General features: G+C 44.8%; 2 protein-coding genes across 3 annotated transcripts in view; one reads left to right on the plus strand and one right to left on the minus strand.

The window, feature by feature from the left end:
• LOC124036591 (nuclear receptor ROR-alpha A) overlaps nt 1-22,159 on the plus strand; it is a 307,445-nt gene that overhangs the window by 214,722 nt on the left and 70,564 nt on the right. Inside the window, exon 1 of one of the 2 annotated variants that reach the window (XM_046351357.1) lies at nt 15,093-15,214. The exons of the other annotated variant lie outside the window; for it this stretch is intronic. Coding sequence (XP_046207313.1) covers nt 15,184-15,214 — 31 coding nt within the window. The 5' untranslated portion in view covers nt 15,093-15,183. Of the gene's footprint in view, nt 1-15,092; nt 15,215-22,159 lie in introns of those variants that run through there. 2 annotated transcript variants of the gene reach the window in all.
• On the minus strand, nt 8,997-22,103 carry LOC124036596 (gap junction alpha-3 protein-like). Its single transcript, XM_046351371.1, has 4 exons — nt 21,218-22,103; nt 18,069-18,382; nt 14,411-14,598; nt 8,997-9,318 (listed from the first exon to the last, which is right to left on the minus strand). Exons 1-3 carry the CDS (start codon nt 21,442-21,444, stop codon nt 14,420-14,422), a joined length of 720 nt encoding a protein of 239 aa, XP_046207327.1. The 5' UTR covers nt 21,445-22,103; the 3' UTR covers nt 8,997-9,318; nt 14,411-14,419.

Consider the following 22,159-nt stretch of genomic DNA (forward strand, 5'->3'; position numbering starts at 1 on the left):
GAGAAGAAAGGAGAGTAGAGGAGAAGACAACATACTATATAGCTCAGACTCATAAATACACTGAGTGTGCTCTAGGGTGTATTTATCTCCATTGGCACGACAGGCAGCCCCCACTTATTGAGAAACATGGCCTCGTCCCTTCATCTTCATTTATTTACCTGCTCTGTTCAACTCAACCACATGATTTAGACATCACAGCACACACAATAGATCTGAAAACTGTCTGGAAAATAGCGTGTTATCATTAAATCGATCATAATATAGAGCTTTTACGATTTAACAATGATATCCATATGCTATTATAGTTTTATATTTTTGTTCATGTAGCTAATACCTTTGAAATGGTTGGTCTATTTTATTCAAATTGTGTGTTTTAACAGTAAGCAGATGTACTACTGGGGCAGCAGGTAGCCTAGTGGTTAGAGCCAGTAACTAAAAGGTTGCTGGATTGAATCCATGAGTTGACAAGGTAATAATCAGTTGTTCTGCCCCTGAACAAGGCAGTTAACCCACTGTTCCTCAGTAGGCCGCCATTGAAAATAAGAATTTGTTCTCAACTGACTTGTCTAGTTAAATAAAGTTGAAATAAAAATAAACTACTAGCACCTATTTACACACCACTCCTGGTGTGTTTGACATGATTAGGTGATTGATACCTCCCCATGTTAAACATCTGCTGTACTTGTTATTATGACATGTCAGATACAAGTATTCTTTGCTGAGAGGGGTTATTTATTGCCACCCTGAGCATAAATATTTGTGGTTAATCGAACATGAGCTGTATGGTCCTTAATCATGCTGTACGCTGCCAATTTGGAGGAATAATATGTCCCAGTTGCTATCTAATTTTGCTTGGCAACAGACATACTCCTGTGGAATAGCCTGAGGCAGAGTGAGTCTTCTCTGCATAGCTCAATGTTCCCCGCTCAGTGTTTGTTTGAAGGTATTTCATCATATTGTTGCCTTGATTCAGCTCTGAAGGGATTTGTTAGTTGCACTCATGTGGGAGTGCATCCAGTACACACGTACATTGTTTAGCTGGGGCTGATAATGAAGATCAGGCAGCTAGAGTCCCACAGCTACACAGTGAGATACTACTAGTCACTGGTGACAGACACAACCCTCATACACTGCTACATCACATACAGCCGTACTCAGACTCAGAGAGGAAAACACAAACAAAATATGATGACATGACTTCATAGATTTATATTGTACTTTGTTTTGAAATAAACAATTAATCGCAAATGCAAATATTCTTACAATTCTTAAAACATTTGTTGGTTTGCATATAATATGCAAACATTTACTGAATACTTTTTACGTTATAAAATAGATTTGAGAATTAAATATTATGTTATTATTGATTTAAATTGGTACCAATACTGCTGGGTGTCGGTCGAGTACCCGAACCAAGAGAAGCCTGTTCTGCTGCTGAACACTTATTCAAACCTCAAACTTGCAGTTTTTCCCTTTTCAAATTGACACTCACCATCTTTTCTTCTTCTTTACAATATATTATATTTCACTCTAGTCTATTTCTTTGTTCCGTGAAAACAATATTTTATTTTCGGACAGTTTGGTTTAATCCACAATAGACAGATATTTTTGGGTGAAATAGGTCAGCATAATCACCACAGTGAGGGATGGACAGCCGCTCGAAAAAGGAAATCAATAGAGCTATCTATTTGTCGTTAACCAGGCCAGCATTATTTTTCTCAATTTTTCCTCTCCACTGTATTTTTTTTCTCCCACACAATATGACAGGTCCTCATTTTTCAGTAAAAACATTATGTCTGCTATTTTGTAAAATTGCAAATGGCCTTTGGAAAATGCACTTTCTTTGCATAAGTTTCTCAGAATGGATTGGTTTCTTTATCACCTTCTGGGTCCGCTGTGTGTGTGAAAGGAAGAGAGACATGGGGAGCTGTGGGGGACTGGTAGGGGGTTCCGACAGCGTTTTCTGGGGCTGGAGGACTGTCTTTGTAGGGCTTGGGGGGCTGTCTTTGTGGGGCTTTAATCTGGTTCCTCTCTAGTGCTGTGTCTTTGTGAGTGCCTGAGCCGGAGCGAGGAGAGGAGAAGAGAAGAGAAGAGAGGCTTCGTCAGCTCTTCCTCACCCTGTCTCTTTGTGTCTCACCCCAACCTGAAAGGCCCTGTCTTGAAGTCGTGTCAGACCAGAAAACAAGAGTAAGTGACATGTGACAAGGACACAATGCTCGGACGAGCCAGCTAAAATAACTTTCCCCATCTGCTGTGGGCGATTTCTCTGTGGCAGGTGGGAGGCTGCCTGCCATCGCAGGTGAGGGGCTGAGGGGTTGCTGAGATGGCGAGGTGGAGTGGGGTAGGCAGGCTGGCATGGCTGGCAGGGCAGGGCAGGGTAGGGCAGACTGTCACGCAATGACCATGCCACAGAGGCCGGCCTTGCATGAGAGCAGGTTATCTGCCTCATCACTTTCCCATGGTGCACATCGTCCAGCCAATACAGGACAAGAGTGTCAGCATGTAATGAAAGCTTTGATTCATGGAGGGTGACAGAAGAGGAGGTCATAGAGCTCCTCCGGATATGATCCTGAGTGATGCTGACGGGGAAGCTTTAAGATGGGTGCCATAATTAAATGTCCTTGTGCCATCATTAACTTCGGGAGAAGAGATAGAGAAGAGGCAGGCTACTACACCTCTCCCACTCACGGCTGCTAAATGGCATATATATATATATATATAAAAAAATATGAAAGTAATTGTAGTACTAAATTGACAACATCCATTTATATGATCAGAAGTATTCTATTGTGAGATTTGCAATTATATATAATAACTATGAAAATGCAGATGCAATGATATCAGGTTTGAATAATGTGGCCCAGAATTAACATATATAATTTAATTCCTGAATTATTCAGATGTAATATTGTTGAATAAACTATGCTGACTAAGATGTTCATTGTCATAGTTGTGATTGTTTATTTAGCAGAAGAAGACCAAAACAATAACACTGCATAGAAGTAATGGGGATTTGAAGAGGCAATATTATCTGTTTTTATTTTAGGGATCAAACTGATGCTATTTAAAAGGAGATACACTATAGCATAATGCATTAGAAAGCTGAAATATAGAGCTGAATAGAAAGCTGAAACATATTCAGTTATGACACGGCGATACAGAAAGGCAACACATCTATTGACAAGAAAAACACTCTTTGTGATCTATACATTCTAGTTTGTGTTGATCACATGTGAACATTGTATTGGATTACTTTCATTGGAAATCTGGTGCTATTCTGGTGCTATTGATGTGTTTATGTGCTTTTATGCAGTGTTGTTAGCCGTGATCATTAAGATTCCACAGATAACTAGCATGTGGATTTCGATGCCTCAGCATTATGGGATCCCAGACATCAAAGGAAGGTTCTTATTCTACTGTGTCTGCGGCAGAGGGGTGAAAAAATGAAAACTGCGCGAGAGAGGGAGTCAGTAAAATAAGGGTGGCTGAGAGATGTGTGCTGTATAACCCACCTGTTCATATGCGATGTTATGATGCGTTTAAATGGGTCGAGGGCACCTCCTGCATAGTTAGCTTCCTGCTAAATTTGTGTCCTCTCTCTGATTAAGTGGCAGTCTCCTTAATGATGCCGTGGCTGACTGCAGGTTTGTTCACTTTAAAGATCAACTTCATTTCTCACCCCGCGGTCATTAGAGTCAGAGTCTGCGTAATTCAAATCAATTCACTAGTGATTATTCGCCTAGAGACAGACTAAAGACAACGCTGCCTGTCTTTGTGTGAGGTTCCTACTTTCACTTTGTTTTCTTTTCTCTTTACAGCTAAGGTAACACCTTCAAATATTGATGAACATTAAAGGAATAATAAAAACAAAAAACAAAATGATATGTACTTGAATTCCAAATGTATACCATAAACATATTTTATCTATTATCATATTTAACCCATCTTTCCTTCCAGTTCTCTGCTGTCAGAGCAGCTAACAGATCACTGCACCTGTACATAGCCCATCTGTAAATAGCCCATCCAAATATCTCATCCCCATACTGTATTTATTTATTTATCTTGCTCCTTTGCACCCCAGTGTCTCTACTTGCACATTCATCTTCTGCACATCTACCATTCCAGTGTTTAATTGCTATATTGTATTACTTCGCCACCATGGCCTATTTATTGCCTTACCTGCCTTATCGTACATAATTTGCACATGCTGTATGTATACTTTTTCTACTGTATTATTGGCAGAATGTTTGTTTATTACATGTGTAACACTGTGTTGTTGTATGTGTCGAACTGCTTTGCTTTATCTTGGCCAGGTCGCAGTTGTAAATTAGAACTTGTTCTCAACTAGCCTACCCGGTTAAATAAAGGTGAAATAAAAATAAATTAAAAGAAAATCTGGTCAAAATAATTTTCTCCCTCAGCCAGAATTGTACCATCAAGTGTTTGCCATTAAGTCTAAGTGAGCAGCTGTACAGAAAGTGAATTGACTATAAGAGTGAGAGAAACATGCTGTTACAGTATAGTGCTTGATTACAGAATCAAGGTCGACTCAGAAGACACATAGCAGCATTATCCTTTAATCCTGTGTTTTGGTTTCAAATAGCCTTTTTTTACCTAATCTTCACTAGTAAAATGACAAACATGAATACGGAACTAGGTGTTTAACTTGCATTACCTGCAGTATTCAGGTCAAAAGCTTATACTGACTTAAAGTGGCTCTATATTATATGAAAATAGAACAGATGATCATGTGCTTGGCGCTCATAACATTTTGTTACGCTGATATTACAGAAGACTACCCAGCCTTCTGATGAAATTCCCTCAGGCCTGTGTTGGTTTGGAGGGCACAATATCTCACTTACAAGTATGTCTTCTTTGATGCACACTCATTCCTTTGTTGTTATGTTGCTGGACCGACTTTAAATTATTATATGATACAAATGAAGATAACGTTAAATCACACATTTAACTCATAAATAACTAATAAATAACCTATTGCTCATATCAAGCCTGATGTCTGTGGATTGTCCTGTATGTACAGCCCAGGCCCAGCTCAGCATGTCTCTCTCTCCGTGCTCTGGGCTGGCGGAGCCCGTGGAAACTTAAAGGTGCTGTGAAAGACTAAAAGTGGGCCAGTGCGCTGATGCCTCCTGTTGACCTACCTTGTTCGTGGGGTCCAGGTATAGAGTAGTGACAGGCCTCCTCCTCTGCGGACCACATTACTAATGTGCAAGAGTGCAGGAGGAGCACACCCTGTGATGAATCAATCCGCCGCACCCATGGCATCCTCATAAGTCAAGAGTACAAGTGTTCAGAGCGCACCGGCTTAAAGTGCTACTGCTAGATCCGCCGTGCTCCATGGAGAAACTCCAGCAAGGCCCAACAGAAGGGGGGAAGACTAAGTGCTTTGTTCATCCATAGCCTAAAGATCTCCCTCCTTCTTAAAAGTTAGTCCCTCTGGTGGTTCGCTGGTTTTATAGAGTGCTGTGAACTTTGGAGAAGTTACTTTCATGCTTGAGCAGAGTTCTTTTTAATAAACACAGAACATTGTTATTTTAAGGCTAAAACAGTTTTCATCAGAGGTGTTCTGTACAGAGCAGTCACAGGAGCAGGCTTCCCTCATTATTCATCGTTGTGTATCCAGAGAGAAGGGCTTGGTGAATTAAGACAGAAAACCATTAGTGTACTTTCTAATTTACAAGCAGGGATACACATTTTGTTTCACTAAGGAGCTCATTGAATTTCTGTTTGAAACAGAAATATATAGAAACCATTTCTGTCAACATCCTTGTTTGTTGCACTTTTTTTGTTCTTCCCTTCAAGTCAGAAGGTTAACTATTTTAGTTTACATGCCTACCTCCCCCAGAGTTGATGTTGCTCTATATTGGAGATGTTGGAGTGTGTCAGTTTGACACTAGGTAATGCATCACACACTCCAGGGGGTCTCTCTGGTATGTGCCTCAATAATGAAGTTAATTCGTTAACTTCCCCCGCAAAGGCCAAGTTCCCCTGCTGGCCTTTACAACAGCCACCGCTGCTCTTACAAGAGTCACCCCTCAACAACAACAAAATAAACGTAATCATGCTTTTCCCCACGACAGCCTTAGCCGGCGCCTCTGCAGCACATGAAGAATAAGCAGGTCCATTACCAATCCCTCATGACTGATTATGGACATAATTACCACAGGGAAAATGACCTGCTCTATTTGGTTTGTCGTGGAAGAGTTACAGAGGGGTGCAGAGTGCCTAATCACCTTCCACTCTGTCCTGCCGGAGATGGAAATGCTGGTTTTGGGGAGTCTTGCCAGTTCAGTTGAATTCACAGGATTCCGCCTCCCGCCTAGGCAGGCTAAGCCTCTTGCATGGCTGCAATGCCTCCTATAATCTCTCCTTCTCCCTCTTCTCATGCTGCCTCTCTGTCAAGCCTAATATGGCTTCCCCCTCTATCCCCACAGGCAGCTCTGTGCAAAAGGGACTCGGGACACATGATTGTACAATTTGATGTGTATTCATATTTGTTGGACGTGTTGTCAGTGCTATCGAATATGCTTCTACAGCTCAAAGGCAGCTTTCTTTCCTTTTTGTCATGATCTTCATGAATTTACTGTGCATCTGAAGTGGGCACAATTCTGTTTAATTGATTTACTGATACATTTACTTTTTCTATTCTAATAGCAACCTCCTTGTAATCCATAATCAAATACCTTTCACAGAGATGAGTTATTGTTTTGACCCATCGTGATCAAATGAGCCGATCCTATTCTGCATCTTGTAAACACATTTTGTCTCCTTCTCACATTACTCATATTACAAAATAAGAAATGCCCAAAGACAAAGAGATCATCCTGGCATCCCAGTTCTATTAAACTGAACAGAGCGATGACAACAACAACAACGTCAAACCACTACAAACTAGCTGCTGGGGGGCATCGGATGTTTTCAATTAGAGGAGTTTACTGCTTATCAAATTGTTTACTGCCAAATGTCTCCGTATTCTTTAATACCTGGAAGGGTCCTCATTTAATTTAGAGCAGACATGTCTTTCCCTGCACAACATTTTTTTTTAAATCTTGGTCTTTTGACATTTCCATAGTTTATTTCCATCATGACGCACATCTTTTCAAGTCCACTGAACCCTCTTCTGTGGTAGATGTCGTAACTCTTCTCTTATCATCCTTATTTAACACATAAGAGCTTTGTGTTGTCAAATCCAAATCGAATTCATGTAATTGACTTAAATATATGGAATGTATGATTGTTCTCAGAGATTGGATGAGCATGGAGACCAAATAACATTTTGTAGCTATACTTTATAAATGATGGTGATAGTACATTTTACATTTGAGTCATTTACATTTGAGTCATTTAGCAGACATTCTTAGTAGACCTAGTACCAGAGGTTGTAGCGGTTTTATTCGCCCACATTATAGTAAATAGACTGTAGTGACTATGTGTATACAGTTATAATGTCAGTTATGGCGTAACCTAATGCACCTCCCCCTGCAGTTGTAGTAATGGTGGACCAGCTCTTACATGTCATTTTACTGAGGCTTTTGTCTTTAGTCTGTGTGGCCTTACTGCTCTATAAATATGGGGTGGGTTTGTGAGCTGGGCTGTGGCTGATACTGGCTTGGCCTGGTGCTCCTCATATGGAGAGCATTGTACAGTCACTATTGGAGAGTCCACTGATCACACTGTCACTGTGAGTCAGTCAGTCAGCAGCCCACCACCACCACTCTCCTCTATGGCCACCTGACTCAGTCCACACCGCACAGCCCACCATGCTCAATGTAAAGTCCATTACCAATAACATTTCCACAGCATTTTCTCTAGGTATACATTATACCCTGACACTCCTCCACAGGCATGGCGGCATAGATGTATGTTTCTAAACTCTCCAAACCCCTCTTTAAATGCTCTGCTCCCACCCCACTGAAAGAACCCCAATAGTCTCCTATTTTCCCTGAAATAGATATTCCCTTTGTTGTCTGTGTGATTTATTGAAGTCTTCCCCACAAGTGGAAGCCGCAGGAAATTGCCTGAAATGGCTCTAAATTGGTTTATGATTGTCTCGTATGGGTCGGTGCTGTTATGGTTTGATATTATGCCCTCCACTGCTTGGAATTTCTATTAAATTGATCTGTATTGCTTTCATTGGGTGTTTGTTGGATCTTGTTAATTCTACTTCAGCTGGGGGCTGGCAATACACACATACACATTCCCCTCCACATCGTCCATGTCGCTGTATGGATTATTCACCATTCGTCGTTGTATCTGTATCACTGATATGTGTTGTAATCCTGGGAGACAGAGGATGATGAGCACTTAGTCCCTATGCTCTCTATGCTCTCTATGCTCTGTGGTGTGGAGTGTTAGGGCAGTGGCGTGGTACTGTTGTAGTTAACATGGGTCAGCTGCGTCCCAAGTCAGCCAGCCCAGCCAGGCAGTGAGGGAAGGCGTGGGATGTGGGATGGCTACTGACAGACTGCTAATGAGGCCATTATCGGCTCTTGTCCTCTCCTCCAGGGCACCAGTGGAGGCTCAGAGTCTCCTCTCAATTGAATTCCATCCCACAGGGCTTGTTTACAATAAATACATTTGCTAGAATTAATCACAGAGGAGCGCAAGACACTTGACTGGGCCGGTGTTTATGCAGAGAGGCAGTGAGTGTGGACCCACTGCAGTCCGGCTCAGCCCAGGTCAGCTCTTGACTGCATCTAGAGCTGGTTATCTGTGGAAAAATAGACACTGGCTCTGCACACACATCAAGGAGTCATTGCTAATTTTTACCCCTCTGATTTGGGATAGGTTCAGTAAACACATATGCAAGAAATGATGGGTACTAGTCCATCTCCAGATGGAACTGAATAGAGATCAAAGAGTCACATCACCTGGGATATTTATTGACTATAACCGTGGAGGATATTCAATGTCATAACGTGAAGAGGTGGTATAACACACAAAATACAAGGTAAACCAATGACATCAGTGGACCATCGCATAGTTAATGGATTACAGACATTGATCTTACATTACATCACCACATTCATATAAAGACATTAACTGTCAGTTGTTTTGTGATTTAAGCAATGTGGTAATGAGTTCAGCAACACCTCAGTATTGGCATACTGTCATTGTGAAAGGGCTGTAGTCAGGGGAGCGTTCCATCATTGTGCATACAGAGGAAGTGGCATTTCTGGCAGCAGCTATCCTCAGAAACACCAGGTATTTCCTGACTTGTAGCTGTAAGTCAGCTGGTCCAGTATGTCTGCTCTTCTCACTGTGCCTAGGATGCAGAAGCTTTATCCAGAAGAAAACCTGCATTGAGACAGATTATTACAGTATAGTGTGACACTCTCAGGATGCATTGTGGCTTGTATGCTTTGACAGTCAAATCAAATAGAATAGTATGCGTTACATGCTTTGTAAACAACAGGTGTAGACTAACAGTGAAATTCTGATTACGGGCCTTTACCAACAATGCAGAGAGAAGGAAAATAGAGAAGTAATAGAAAAGTAGTAAGGATAACTAGCTATATTCACTAACTAACTATATTCACGGGCTACCAGTACAGAGTTGATGTGCAGGAGTACAAGATAATGTAGGTAGATATGCACACATAACTGGGAATAAAGTAACTAGGCAACAGTATAGATAGTAAACAGTAGCAGCAGTGTACGTGATGAGTAAAAAAGGGTCAATGCAGATAGTTAAATAGTTAACCACATAGCTACCCAGACTAACTACAGTGCCCTCCGTAATTATTGGGACAGTGAAACATGGTGTCTTCTTTTGGCTCTATACTTCAACAGTTTGAATTTGAAATCAAACATTGACAGTGAGGGTATTTGTATCCATATCGGGTACAAATTCACTTATACGTATGTGTATTAAAGCAATAAAAAGTTAAGTATTTGATCTCAAATTCACAGCACACAATGACTACATTTAGCTTATGACATTTATTGGATGCATTTTCTGTTTGTTTTGGTTGTGTTTCAGAATTTTGTGCCCAATAGAAATTAATGGTAAATAATGTATTGCGTCATTTTGGAGTCACTTTTATCGTAAATAAGAATATAATATGTTTCTAAACACTTCTACATGAATGTAGATGCTACCATGATTACAGATAATCCTGAATGAATCGTTAATAAGGATGAGTGAGAAAGTTAAATGCAAAAATATCATACCTTCCCTCCAAATGCTAACCTCCCCTGTTATTGTAATGGTGAGAGGTTAGCATGTCTTGGGATTAAGATATTTGTGCGTCTAACTTTCTCACTCATCATTATTCGCGATTCATTCAGGATTACCCGTAATTATGGTAGAATCCACATTAATGTACAGTATGTCACACAGCTTAGTAGCTAATGAGGCAATGCAAGCAGGATACAGAGGAGTAAGTTTCACACATCCCCATGTGCTACATTCACCTCTCAAATTTACTCAACAGCGACACCGGCATTGAGCTGAGCACAACTGTAGATCTGAATCACTAGGCACCACTGCAAAGGATGTCACTCTGCTTGCTTCGCGGATACCACTTTCTCATGATTCAGCCCATACCTGGCGCAAACTTTGGACCTCTGCCTCGCAAACACACGTGACAGCTCTCCTCAAGTGTCTTAGCCAATCGTGCCACCTCAATAGGTAGCTAATGAGGCGACGCAAGCGGGACACTTAAGGCTGAGAGAAAGTTTCACACATCCCCATGTGCTACATACAGAGTATAGAGCCAAAATAATAAAAAAATGCTTCACAGTTTTATGGCTTGGTGGTAGAATCTAGTCAGGGTCCTTACTTGGTGCATCGGTGTCGCTTGCTGTGAGGTAGCAGAGAGAACAGTCTAAGACTTGGGTGGTTGGAGTCTGACAATTTTTAGGGCCTTCCCCTGACACTGCCTGGTGTAGAGGTCCTGGATGGCAGGGAGCTGAACTCCAGTGATGTACTTGGCTGTACACACTACACTCTGCAGCGCCTTGCGGTCAGATGCCAAGCAGTTGCCATACAAGACAGTAATGCAGCCAGTCAAGGTGCTCTTAATGGTACAACTGTATAACTTTTTGAGGATCCGAGGGCCAATGACAAATCTTTTCTGCCTCTTGAGAAGGAAGAGGCGTTGTCCTGCCCTCTTCAAGACTGTGTTGGTGTTTGTGGACCATGATAGATCCTTAGTGATGTGGACACCGAGGAACTTGAAGCTCTCGACTTGCTCCACTACGCTAGCATCCCACCTCGAGAACAGCCAGTGAAATTGCAGGGCACCAAATTCAAAGCAGCAGAAATCCCATAATTAAAATTTTAAAGGTAAACTTCTTGTAAATCCAACCACAGTGTCCGATTTCAAAAAGGCTTTGCTGCGAAAGCACACCATGCGATTATGTTAGGTCAGCACCTAGTCACAGAAAATCATGCAGCCATTTTCCAGCCAAGGAGAGGGCTCAAAAGTCAGACATAGCGATTAAATTAATCACTAAACTTTTATGATCTTCATCAGATGGCACTCATAGGACTTCATGTTACACAATACATGTATGTTTTGTTCGATAACGTTCATATTTATATCCAAAAATCGCAGTTTACATTAGCGCGTTAAGTTCAGAAATGCATTGTCTCAAACAAACATCCGATGAAAGTGCAGAGAGCCACATCAAATTACAGAAATACTCATCATAAACATTGATAAACGGTACAAGTGTTAAACATACAAATAAAGATAAACTTCTCCTTAATGCAACTGCTGTGTCAGATTTCAAAATGGCTTTACGGAGAAAGCACATTTTGCGATTATGTTAGGTCAGCACCTAGCCACAGAAACCCATACAGCCATTTACCAGCCAAGGAGAGTGTCACAAAAGTCAGAAAGAGCATTAACAATTTTCCTTTGATGATCTTCATCTGGTGGCACCCTCACAACTCTGGAATTACAGTACACGATCAATTGATATCTACGGCTCCTGAAAGCATGCAGTTATTTGCTGTTTAACTCTGATGATAGAGCTAAATGCAATACCTTGTCAGTTGTGTAACTGAATCTTCCACATTTAACCCAACCCCTCTGAATCAGAGAGGTGCAGGCTGCTGCCATAATTGACATCCACAGCGCCAGGGAGGAGTGAGTTAGCTGCCTTGCTCAGAATGACAGATTTTTACCTTGTCAGCTCGGGGATTCGATCCAGCAACCTTTCAGTTACTGGCCCAGCGCTCTAACCACTAGGCTACCTGCTGCCACTGTGCAAATGTGCTCTATTATTTTGCATGGAATAATCAGACATTTGTAGTTGTGAGTATGCTCTTCGAGAGGTGATAATATTACAGCCAAATAGGGTCTTATCGTCAATGTTGATCAGGCCTACCACCGTCAGCAAACTTAATGATGGTGATGTAGTCGTGCACGGCCACAATGTTGTGTGGGTGAACAGGGAGTACAGGAGAGGACTAAGCATGCACCCCTGAGGGGCCCCCATGTGGAAGGCCAGCAAAGGCAGATGGGTTTTTGCCTACCCTCGCCACCTGGGGGTGGCCCATCAGGAAGTCCCGAATCCAATTGTGGAGAGAGGAGTTCAGTTCCAGGATCCTTAACTAAGTGATGAGCTTGGAGGGCATTATGGTGTTAAATGCTGAGCTGAAGTCAATGCACAGCATTCTCACATAGGTGTTCCTCTTGTCCAGGTGGGAGAGGGCAGTGTGGTGTGCAATAGAGATGACATAATCTGTGGGTCTCTTCAGGCGGTATGCCTCCAGGGATGGGATGATGGTGTTGATGTGAGCCATGACCAGCCATTTAAAGCATTTCATGGCTACAAATGTGAGTGCTACGGAGCGATAGTCATTTAGACAGGTTACATTGGCATTCTTGGGCACAGGGACTATGTTGGTCTGCTTGAAACATGTAGATATTACATGCTTGGTCAGGGAGAGGTTGAAAATGTCTGTGAACACACTTGCCAATTTGGTAATCAGTCTCACCCTACGGCCTTGTGAATGTTAACCTGTTTAAAGGTCTTACTCATATCGGGTACGGAGAGAGTGATCACTCAGTCATCTGAAACAGCTCCTGCTCTCATGCATGGTTCAGTTTTGCTTGCCTTGAAGAGAGCATAGAAGGCATTTAGCTTGTCTGATCCTTATTGTGTCAATGATGCCCGGTGGGGGCTTTCACACATTGTCCTCAAACAAGGTTTTACAAAAGTCATACAGATTCACGTACAGTAAACATACAGACACAATGCACACAAACAAACTCGACATTCCCACTCTCTCTTTCACACACAGACAGTGTAGTGTAGATGTTCCTTTCCTAAGAGATAAGCAGCCTTTAGACTAAACTGTTATTATCTGCAGTCATCTGAAAGTCTGGGAAGAAAGTGCAGAGCAGAGTGCAGCCAGGAGAGAGTGTATGTGAGGTCACAGTGGGGCCTGGCCACCCAGGGGCCAAAGCCATGCTGTTTCATAAACAAGGACCTCACAACAACAGCAGTGAGATGGCTCCTGATTTTAGACTTACTTATACTGTAGCAACTAGTAGCACACAGCCAAGGCAACCACACCACAGTGTTTTCTGTGCTGAAAGTGACAGTTTAACCTGGCTCTGCGTGGGCCAGCAGACTGACTTATATAGAGAGCAACACGGAGTATTGTGGTTATCCAACCTGAGAGACACTAGGTTTCAGTGTCACGGGGGAATTAAATGTGTTTACCACCTCATCACGTTCACTCATTTGTAACCATGACACGCTTCATTTGATGATATCTACAGCTGAATTATATTTTGTTCATTAGATTGTGTGCAGTGACAGACCCGTGTTGACATAACAGGAGCTAATGTGTTTATAGTTTCTCAAATGGATCATGTAGAGGTCGTAATGAAACACGTCCATTGCCTAGATTTATGGCGTCATGGGCAGGAGGTTCATTTGCATACTTGATGTATCATAGGTTGTGATCCCTACTGTATACACAGTATACCCTTCCTGCAGCAGTACCAATAGGACAAGTTGGCTGTAGACATATACACATGGAACATTAGGGGGATGTTTGCCAAATAATAACTGGGCATGTCAAAAATTGCAAATTAATTTGTTAAAACTGCCAATCCAAACTATTAGCATGAAAGATGTCTAAATAATGCAATGAAGTATTTTGAATATTTCTTGAGAAGGGATGATATGGAAATTCAAAATGAACCCGGTTATTGGCCAGAGCCGGATGGCACTATGAACAGAATATTGTGTCAGATAGTGCCAGCTGGTAAGGGGTCTGAACAGATTATCAGAGGAGCGAGAGAGAGGGCAAGAGAGAGAGAGAGGGGGAGAGAGGGGGAGAGGGAGAGGGTGAGAGAAAACAATAGAGAGAAACTCATCCGCTAGTCACTGTGAGCTTTCGTCACTATCTCCCCTTTCTCACCTGCCAGACCTAGCGTGTGTGAGCCATGGGAGAGGGGGAGAGGAGGTGAGAGGTGTGTGAGTCCTGTGGAGAGGTCAGGGGATGGGCTGAACCTCCACTCATCCGTCCTCCACTCGTCCGTCTGGGCTCATTAAGGCCCCCCCTCTGCTCTGCAGGTAGACATCTGGAGGCAGAATGAGTAGTACCATCTAGAGAAGATGAAGAGAGGACTTCTGTTATCACTGAGCCACAGGGAATTAGACAACCTCTCTAGATTATCTCCATTTTGCTCTCTGTTTTCTATATTATCTCCTTCCCTCATTCTCATTGAATGTATTCGTCTACTTATTTTATCTTCCCTTTTTTCTCTATTCGAGTCTTTCTTTAACCTTTTTCTTCTCTTTCCTTAGTTTTCCTACTTTCCTTACATTATGAAAGCAAAAAAGGGAATGGAATTTTTGTTTCTGGCAGAGAAATTGTTATGACTTTATCCTGGCACTAAATGATAAGCAAGACAAGATAGTGAAAGTGTGCTGTGTCTAGCGAGGCCTCAGACAAGCCTTAGCAATGCAAACAGTGCCTGAGCTCTCAGCGCCCCCACTGGCTGCCTGCTTTGCCAATCAAAGGCAGGGGGTGGGAACAGGCGGACATGAGTGCTGATGTCACAGTCACATGGATTCTTGTGTGTTCATGCTCGGAGGCTGAGAGACAGAGCTGTGCTGGCCAGCTGCTGCTGAGACAGCAGTGGAGGGCTTTGCGCTGGTGATAGTGCTCTCTTATGGACTCGGAGCTTAATGATGTATTTTGTGATTTCAGCTATGAAAGGTAAGAGCAGAATGCATGCATGCTGTTTCCATGGTGCAATAGGCAGCTAGAGTAACAAGTAGGGAAGTGAAGCTTCTCTCTATTCACTGCCTGCCAACTCTCCATTTCAGTTTCCTGCAAAGAGAGAGAGAGAGAGACTGCCTCAGAATGTGTTTATTACCAGGGAATTAAGCTGTGGGAAAAAAATATATTCTGGGAGGAAACCAAGTTCGAAATTCAAAACAGATGATGAGACGTGTGTGTTGGGATGTTTCTCTTAAGTGGATAGTACTGTTACTCTCATGGTATCTGTTATGTGTGCTTTCTCTGTGCTGGTGTGTGTTTATTAAATTAGAGTCAGTGTGTTCATACTATAGCACTGATCTCTTTCTGATGAGAAATACAGCCCTCCAGCTCTTGCGACAATTCCAAGTTTTGAAGGGTAGACATAGGGGGGTGGATGGGGGATTCAGGGGGGTTCAGGGGTCCCTTTAGCAGTTCTTTATCCTTGGGTATTAATTCTGCTCCATTCCAGAGGACGTGTTTGTCTGTTCGGAGGGGAGAGTTGCATGGCAGACTGGTAGTGTTGAACGTGGCTTGCAGACGGGGCGACAAGGCACTGGCTGGCGCAACTGGCAGACTAGGATTCTTTGAGTTGATGCTGCTGTGTTTCTTGTGTTCCACTGACCTATTTTTTGGGAGTTGGGTATACAAGCATGGCCATGGGAGCAAGGATGGGTCCTCCTCCCAGTCTCAGTGTCGTGATCCTGCATGCTTAATCTCAGTACTCCCACCCCCACCCCCACCATCATACAGTCACACACACAAACTCATGTATGCATGCACAAATACACATGCAGGCACACACACCATCACCTTGTGGGTCACGAACAATGCATTCACATCCATTCTCACACACACACACACACACACACACACACACACACACACACACACACACACACACACACACACACACACACACACACACACACACACACACACACACACACACACACACACACACACACACACACACACACACACACACACACACACACACACACACACACACACACACACACACACACATTCTTGCATATACACATATGCATACCCAAGCATTACATGCTCTCACACATACACACAAACACACAGAAAATAGTCACTGTGAAGCTCAGGCAGCTGTCATTGTGTGTTAGATGCTACAGTGCATGCTCACAAATCACTGCATTTCTAATACATGTGGAAACACAATGGAAACATTGTGTGGAAACATTTTTGCATTTTCCACTGCATTCTTATTTTTATTTTTTTATTATACTGAGACTTGACAATTCTGAGAGTATGATCTTGACCTCTCTTTCCCGAGAGGGACAGTTGTGTGAAGTTTTGACCGCGCACTTGATCACAATGTGTGAAATTCCTGTGATAGAGTGAGATTACGTAGTTGACAGAGATGTGTGAAATTGTGGGAGAATTACATTTTGTGACACTGAGGCAGATTTGAAAGATCAGCCCTCTAACCCAATACCCTTTTATATAGACTTATTTTGAATATGGAAAATGTAGAAATATATTTCTTTATTGTTGTAGCTGTGCAAAATCAAATACATGTTTTACCCTTTCCAGTTTTTATTCCAGATTCAATTTCCGTTATTTTTCAAGATGTGTTTATTACTGTTTAAGGGTAGGTCCGCATTCAATCAAGATCTATTTATTAATGTTTAAGGGTAGGTCTGCATTCAATCAAGATCTATTTATTACTGTTTAAGGGTAGGTCTGCATTCAATCAAGATCTAGTTATTACTGTTTAAGGGTAGGTCTGCATTCAATCAAGATCTATTTATTACTGTTTAAGGGTAGGTCTGCATTCAATCAAGATCTATTTATTACTGTTTAAGGGTAGGTCTGCATTCAATCAAGATCTACTTATTACTGTTTAAGGGTAGGTCTGCATTCAATCAAGATCTATTTATTACTGTTTAAGGGTAGGTCTGCATTCAATCAAGATCTATTTATTGGTTTAAGGGTAGGTCTGCATTCAATCAAGATCTATTTATTACTGTTTAAGGGTAGGTCTGTATTCAATCAAGATCTATTTATTAGTTTAAGGGTAGGTCTGTATTCAATCAAGATCTATTTATTAGTTTAAGGGTAGGTCTGCATTCAATCAAGATGTATTTATTACTGTTTAAGGGTAGGTCTGCATTCAATCAATATGTATTTATTACTATATAGGGTAGGTCTGCATTCAATCAAGATGTATTTACTATTGTATAAGGGTAGGTCAGCATTCAATCGAGATGTATTTATTTCTGTACAAGGATAGGTCTGCCTTGAATCAAGATGTATTCATAACAGTGTAAGGGTAGGTCTGCATTGAATCAAGATGTATTAATTACTGAATTACTGTGTAAGGGCAGGTCTGCAATGAATCCTTTAACCAATAGTGTCATTATTCAGTTAAATCTTATCACAATACATCAATGAGCTGGAATAGGTTTTTGAGGATTTGAAGCCTTTCCAAATAGATACTTAAATGATTGTTACATCATGATGAAAGTGGTCATGTTAGGCCCTTTTTAGACCTATACATGCCTCCTGTAAGACCCTATGATCTGTGAACAATATGGTACAGACAACATCTTGGTGCCATTATACGCTTTATACTTTGGAGTGTCTATATAAAAAAATATGATTTCATATCCTTCATTGTCACGGCTTCTAGGAGTTCTAACAGGTGTAACACATCAGACAAAACTAACTGAAACAGAAAAGGGGATCGTTGGCAGCTAGTAGACTGGCAACGACGACTGCCGAGCACCACCCGAACAGGAAGAGGAACCACCTTCGGTGGGATTCGTGACCGTACCCCCTCCTGACGCGCGGCCCCCGCAGCGCGCCGACCCTGGCCTCGAGGGCGACCCGGAGGGTGAGGCGCAGGGTGATCCGGATGGAGGCGATGGAAATCTCTTAGTAGTGATGGATCCAGAATGTCCCCCACCAGTACCCAGCACCTCTCCTCCGGACCGTACCCCTCCCAGTCCACGAGGTATTGCAGGCCCCTCACCCGGCATCTCGAGTCCAGAAGCTCGTACCGTGTAGGCCGGGGACCCCTCGATGTCCAGAGGAGGCGGAGGGACCTCCGGCACCTCACCTTCTTGTAGGGGACCAGCTACCACCGGCCTGAGGAGAGACACATAGAACGAGGGGTTAATACGATAGTAACAAGGGAGTTGTAATCTGCCCTGCCGCAGCTTCCGGCAGGGCAGGCGGAGGGGCAGGTTTTGGGTCGAGAGCCAGACCCTGTCCACTGGTGAGAACACAGGGGCCTCACTGCAGTGGTGGTCAGTGCTCTTCTTCTGCCATCCACCAGCTTGCTTGAGAGACCTGGACTACCATCCAGGTCTCCCTAGAGCGCTGCACCCACTCCTACACCGCAGGAGCTTTGGTCTGACTCTGATGCCACGGCGCCAGGACCGGCTGGTAGCCCAGCACGCATTGGAATGGTGACATGTTCGTGGAGGAGTGGCGGAGTGAGTTCTGTGCCACCTCCGCCCTTGGGATGTACCCCGCCCATTCTCCTGGCCGGTCCTGGCAATACGACCCACCTCCTGGTTAACTCTCTCCACCTGCCCATTACTCTCGGGGTGGTAACCAGAGGTCAGGCTGACCGAGACCCCAGACGCTCCGTAAACGCCCTCCAAACTCGGGACGTGAACTGGGGACCTCAATCAGAAACGATGTCCTCCGGCACCCCGTAGTGCCGGAAGACGTGGGTAAATAGGGCCTCCACAGTCTGTAGGGCCGTAGGGAGACCAGGCAACGGGAGAAGACGGCAGGACTTAGAAAACTACAACGACCAGGATCGTAGTGTTTCCCTGAGACGGGTGAAAGATCGGTAAGGAAGTCCACCGACTGATGAGACCAGGGCCGTTGTGGAACAGGGAGGGGCTGTAGCTTCCCTCTAGGCAGGTGCCTAGGAGCATTACTCTGAGCGCACACCGGACAGGAGGATACATAGATCCTCACGTCCTTAGCTAAGGTAGGCCACCAGTACTTCCCCCTAAGATCCCGCACTGTCCTCGCAATACCTGGATGACCCACCGAATCAATTGATCACGGACGCCAAGCGGCACATACCTAAGACTGGTAGGACACTGTGAAAGCGCAGGTTCCAAGCATAACGCCTGCTCGATGTCCACGTCCACCTCCCATACCCCCGGTGCCACCAGCCTAGAGGCTGGAAGGATGGGAGTAGGATCGATGGACCGGTCCTCAGTGTCATAGAGACGGGACAGCGTGTCGGCCTTAGTGTTGAGGGATCCTGGTCTATAAGAGATCGTGAATCTGGTAAAAGACATGGCCCACCTAGCCTGACAAGGATTCAGTCTCCTCGCCACCCGGATATACTCCAGATTGCGGTGGTCAGTCCAGATGAGGAAAGGGTGCTTAGCCCCCTCAAGCCAGTGTCTCCACACTTTCAGGGCTTTCACCACAGCCAACAAACTCCCGGTAGTTTCGCTCAGGGGCGGAGCTTCGGTGGTGTGTCCGAGCACTGTGATAGCACGGCTCCAACCCCAGCCTCGGACGCATCCAGCTCCACTATGAACGCCAAAGACAGGTCCGGATGTGCCAACACGGGAGCGTCAGTCAACAGCGCCTTCAACCGGTTGAAAGCTCCGTCCGCCTCGGCAGACCACCGTAAACGCACCGCCCCCCTCTTCAGCAGTGAGGTAATAGGAGCTGCCACCTGGCCAAAACCCCGGATAAACCTCCGGTAGTTAATGCGGTAACACTCCATCACCACCCTCGAGGTGGAAATGCGATAACCCAGGAAGGAAACGGCTCGTTTGGAGAACACACATTTCTCAGCCTTGATGTATAGGTCATGCTCCAGCAGTCGCCCAAGTACCTTGCGCACCAGGGAGAAAGGCACGGCGCGTGTGGCGGAATAGATCAGGATGTCATCAATATACACAACCACACCCTGCCCGTGCAGGTCCCTGAGAATCTCATCTACAAAGGATTGAAAGATGGCTGGAGCATTCTTTAACCCATACGGTATGACGAGGTACTCATAGTGGCCAGATGTGGTACTAAACACTGTTGTCCACTCATCTCCCTCCCGAATACGCACCAGATTATACACGCTCCTTATACACGTTTTGTGAAAAAACACGCTCCGTGGAATGATTCCACCGCCGTAGCGATGAGAGGTAGCGGATAACTAAACCCTACTGTGATAGAATTGAGACCTCGATAATCAATGCACGGACGCAGACCTCCCTCCTTTTTTTCACAAAAAAGAAACTCGAGGAGACGGTTGACATGGAGGACCGAATGTACCCCTGTCTCGGAGATTCTGTGACATATGTCTCCATAACCAACGTCTCCTCCTGTGACAATGGGTACACGTGACTCCTGGGAAGTGCAGCGTTCTCCTGGAAGTTTATCACCCAATCCCCCCGTCGATGGGGTGGTAATTTGGTCGCCCTTTTCTTACAAAAAGCGATAGCCAAATCGGCATATTATGAGGGAATGCGCACAGTGGAAACCTGATCTGGACTCTCCACCGACGTGGCACCGATGGAAACTCCTATACACCTACCTGAACACTCCTCTGACCACCCCTGGAGAGCCCCTGTTTCGAGGAAATTCGGGGATTGTGACCGGCCAGCCCGGGAACCCCCAGCACCACTGGAAACGCAGGTGAATCGATAAGGAAGAAACTGATCCGCTCCCTATGATCCCCCTGCGTTACCATGTCCAGTGGAACCGTGGCCTCCCCGACCTGCCCTGACCCTAACGGTCGGCTATCTAAGGAGTGCACGGGGAAGGGCGGATCTATCGGCACCAACGGAATTCCCAACCTACGGGCGAGTCCGCGATCCTCAAAACTCCCAGCTGCCCCTGAATCGCCTAGCGCCTTATGCTGGAGGGAGGGAGAAAACACAGGGAAAGAAATTAATAAAACATGTGACCAACAGGGAGTTCTGGGTGAGTTTGGTGTTGACTCACCTGGGGTGACCGAGACTCCCAGACGAGCTCCTCCAGCACCGGTCGGAAGTGTGTCCTCTCCGACCACAGTGGGTGCAGGAGGAGCCTCCTCCATCGGAGTTTGAGCAGGAGGGCTGGGAGGTGGAACTGACAGGACCCCTTCTGAACGCCCGCGGGCAGCTAGCAGGTTGTCCAGCCGGATCGACAAGTCTATAAGTTCGTCGAGGGAGAGAGTGGTGTCCCAACATACTAGCTCCCTGTGGACGTCCTCCCGGAGGCTGCACCGGTAGAGGTCCATCAAGGCCCTGTCATTCCACCCCGCACCAGCGGCCAAGGTCCGGAACTCCAACGTGAAGTCCTGCGCGCTCCTCGTCTCCTGTCTGAAATGAAACAGTCGTTCAAAAACGGCGGGTGAACTCCGGGTAGTGGTCCCGAGCCGAGTCTGGGCCGTTCCAGACTGTGTTGGCCCATTCCAGGGCTCTACCCGTCAGGTAGGAGACGAGGAGGCTCACACTCTCAGTCGGACGAACGGTAGCCAGGTATAGCTCGAGCTGGAGCAAAAACCCCTGGCACCCAGCCGCCGCTCCATCGTACTCCCTCGGGGGCGCGAGACACATCGCGCTGGGACCGGATGCCGCCGGAGGAGAAGTGGGTTGCATTGTCAGTGGAGGAGCTGGGGTGAAGTCGGGAGATCACTCCTCTCCCATCGCTCCATTCTCTCCATCATTTGGTCCAACGCCGAACCGATCCGATGGAGGATGGCCGTATGATGGAGGACGCGCTCCTCCATTGATGGAAGAGGGGTGGTCGCTGCTCCTGCTGACTCCATAGGAATGGTGCGGGCTTCTGTCATGGCTTCTAGGAGTAGTGGGTGGAGAAGTCAGGCGCAGAGAGCAGAAGTAGTTTAATCGTGATCTTTTAACCTCTTGCTCCTACCTGGCACGCAGGCGTCCCATCTAGAGC

The sequence above is a fragment of the Oncorhynchus gorbuscha genome, linkage group LG01 (genome assembly GCF_021184085.1).
Source record: "Oncorhynchus gorbuscha isolate QuinsamMale2020 ecotype Even-year linkage group LG01, OgorEven_v1.0, whole genome shotgun sequence".
Taxonomy (NCBI): Eukaryota; Metazoa; Chordata; class Actinopteri; order Salmoniformes; family Salmonidae; genus Oncorhynchus; species Oncorhynchus gorbuscha.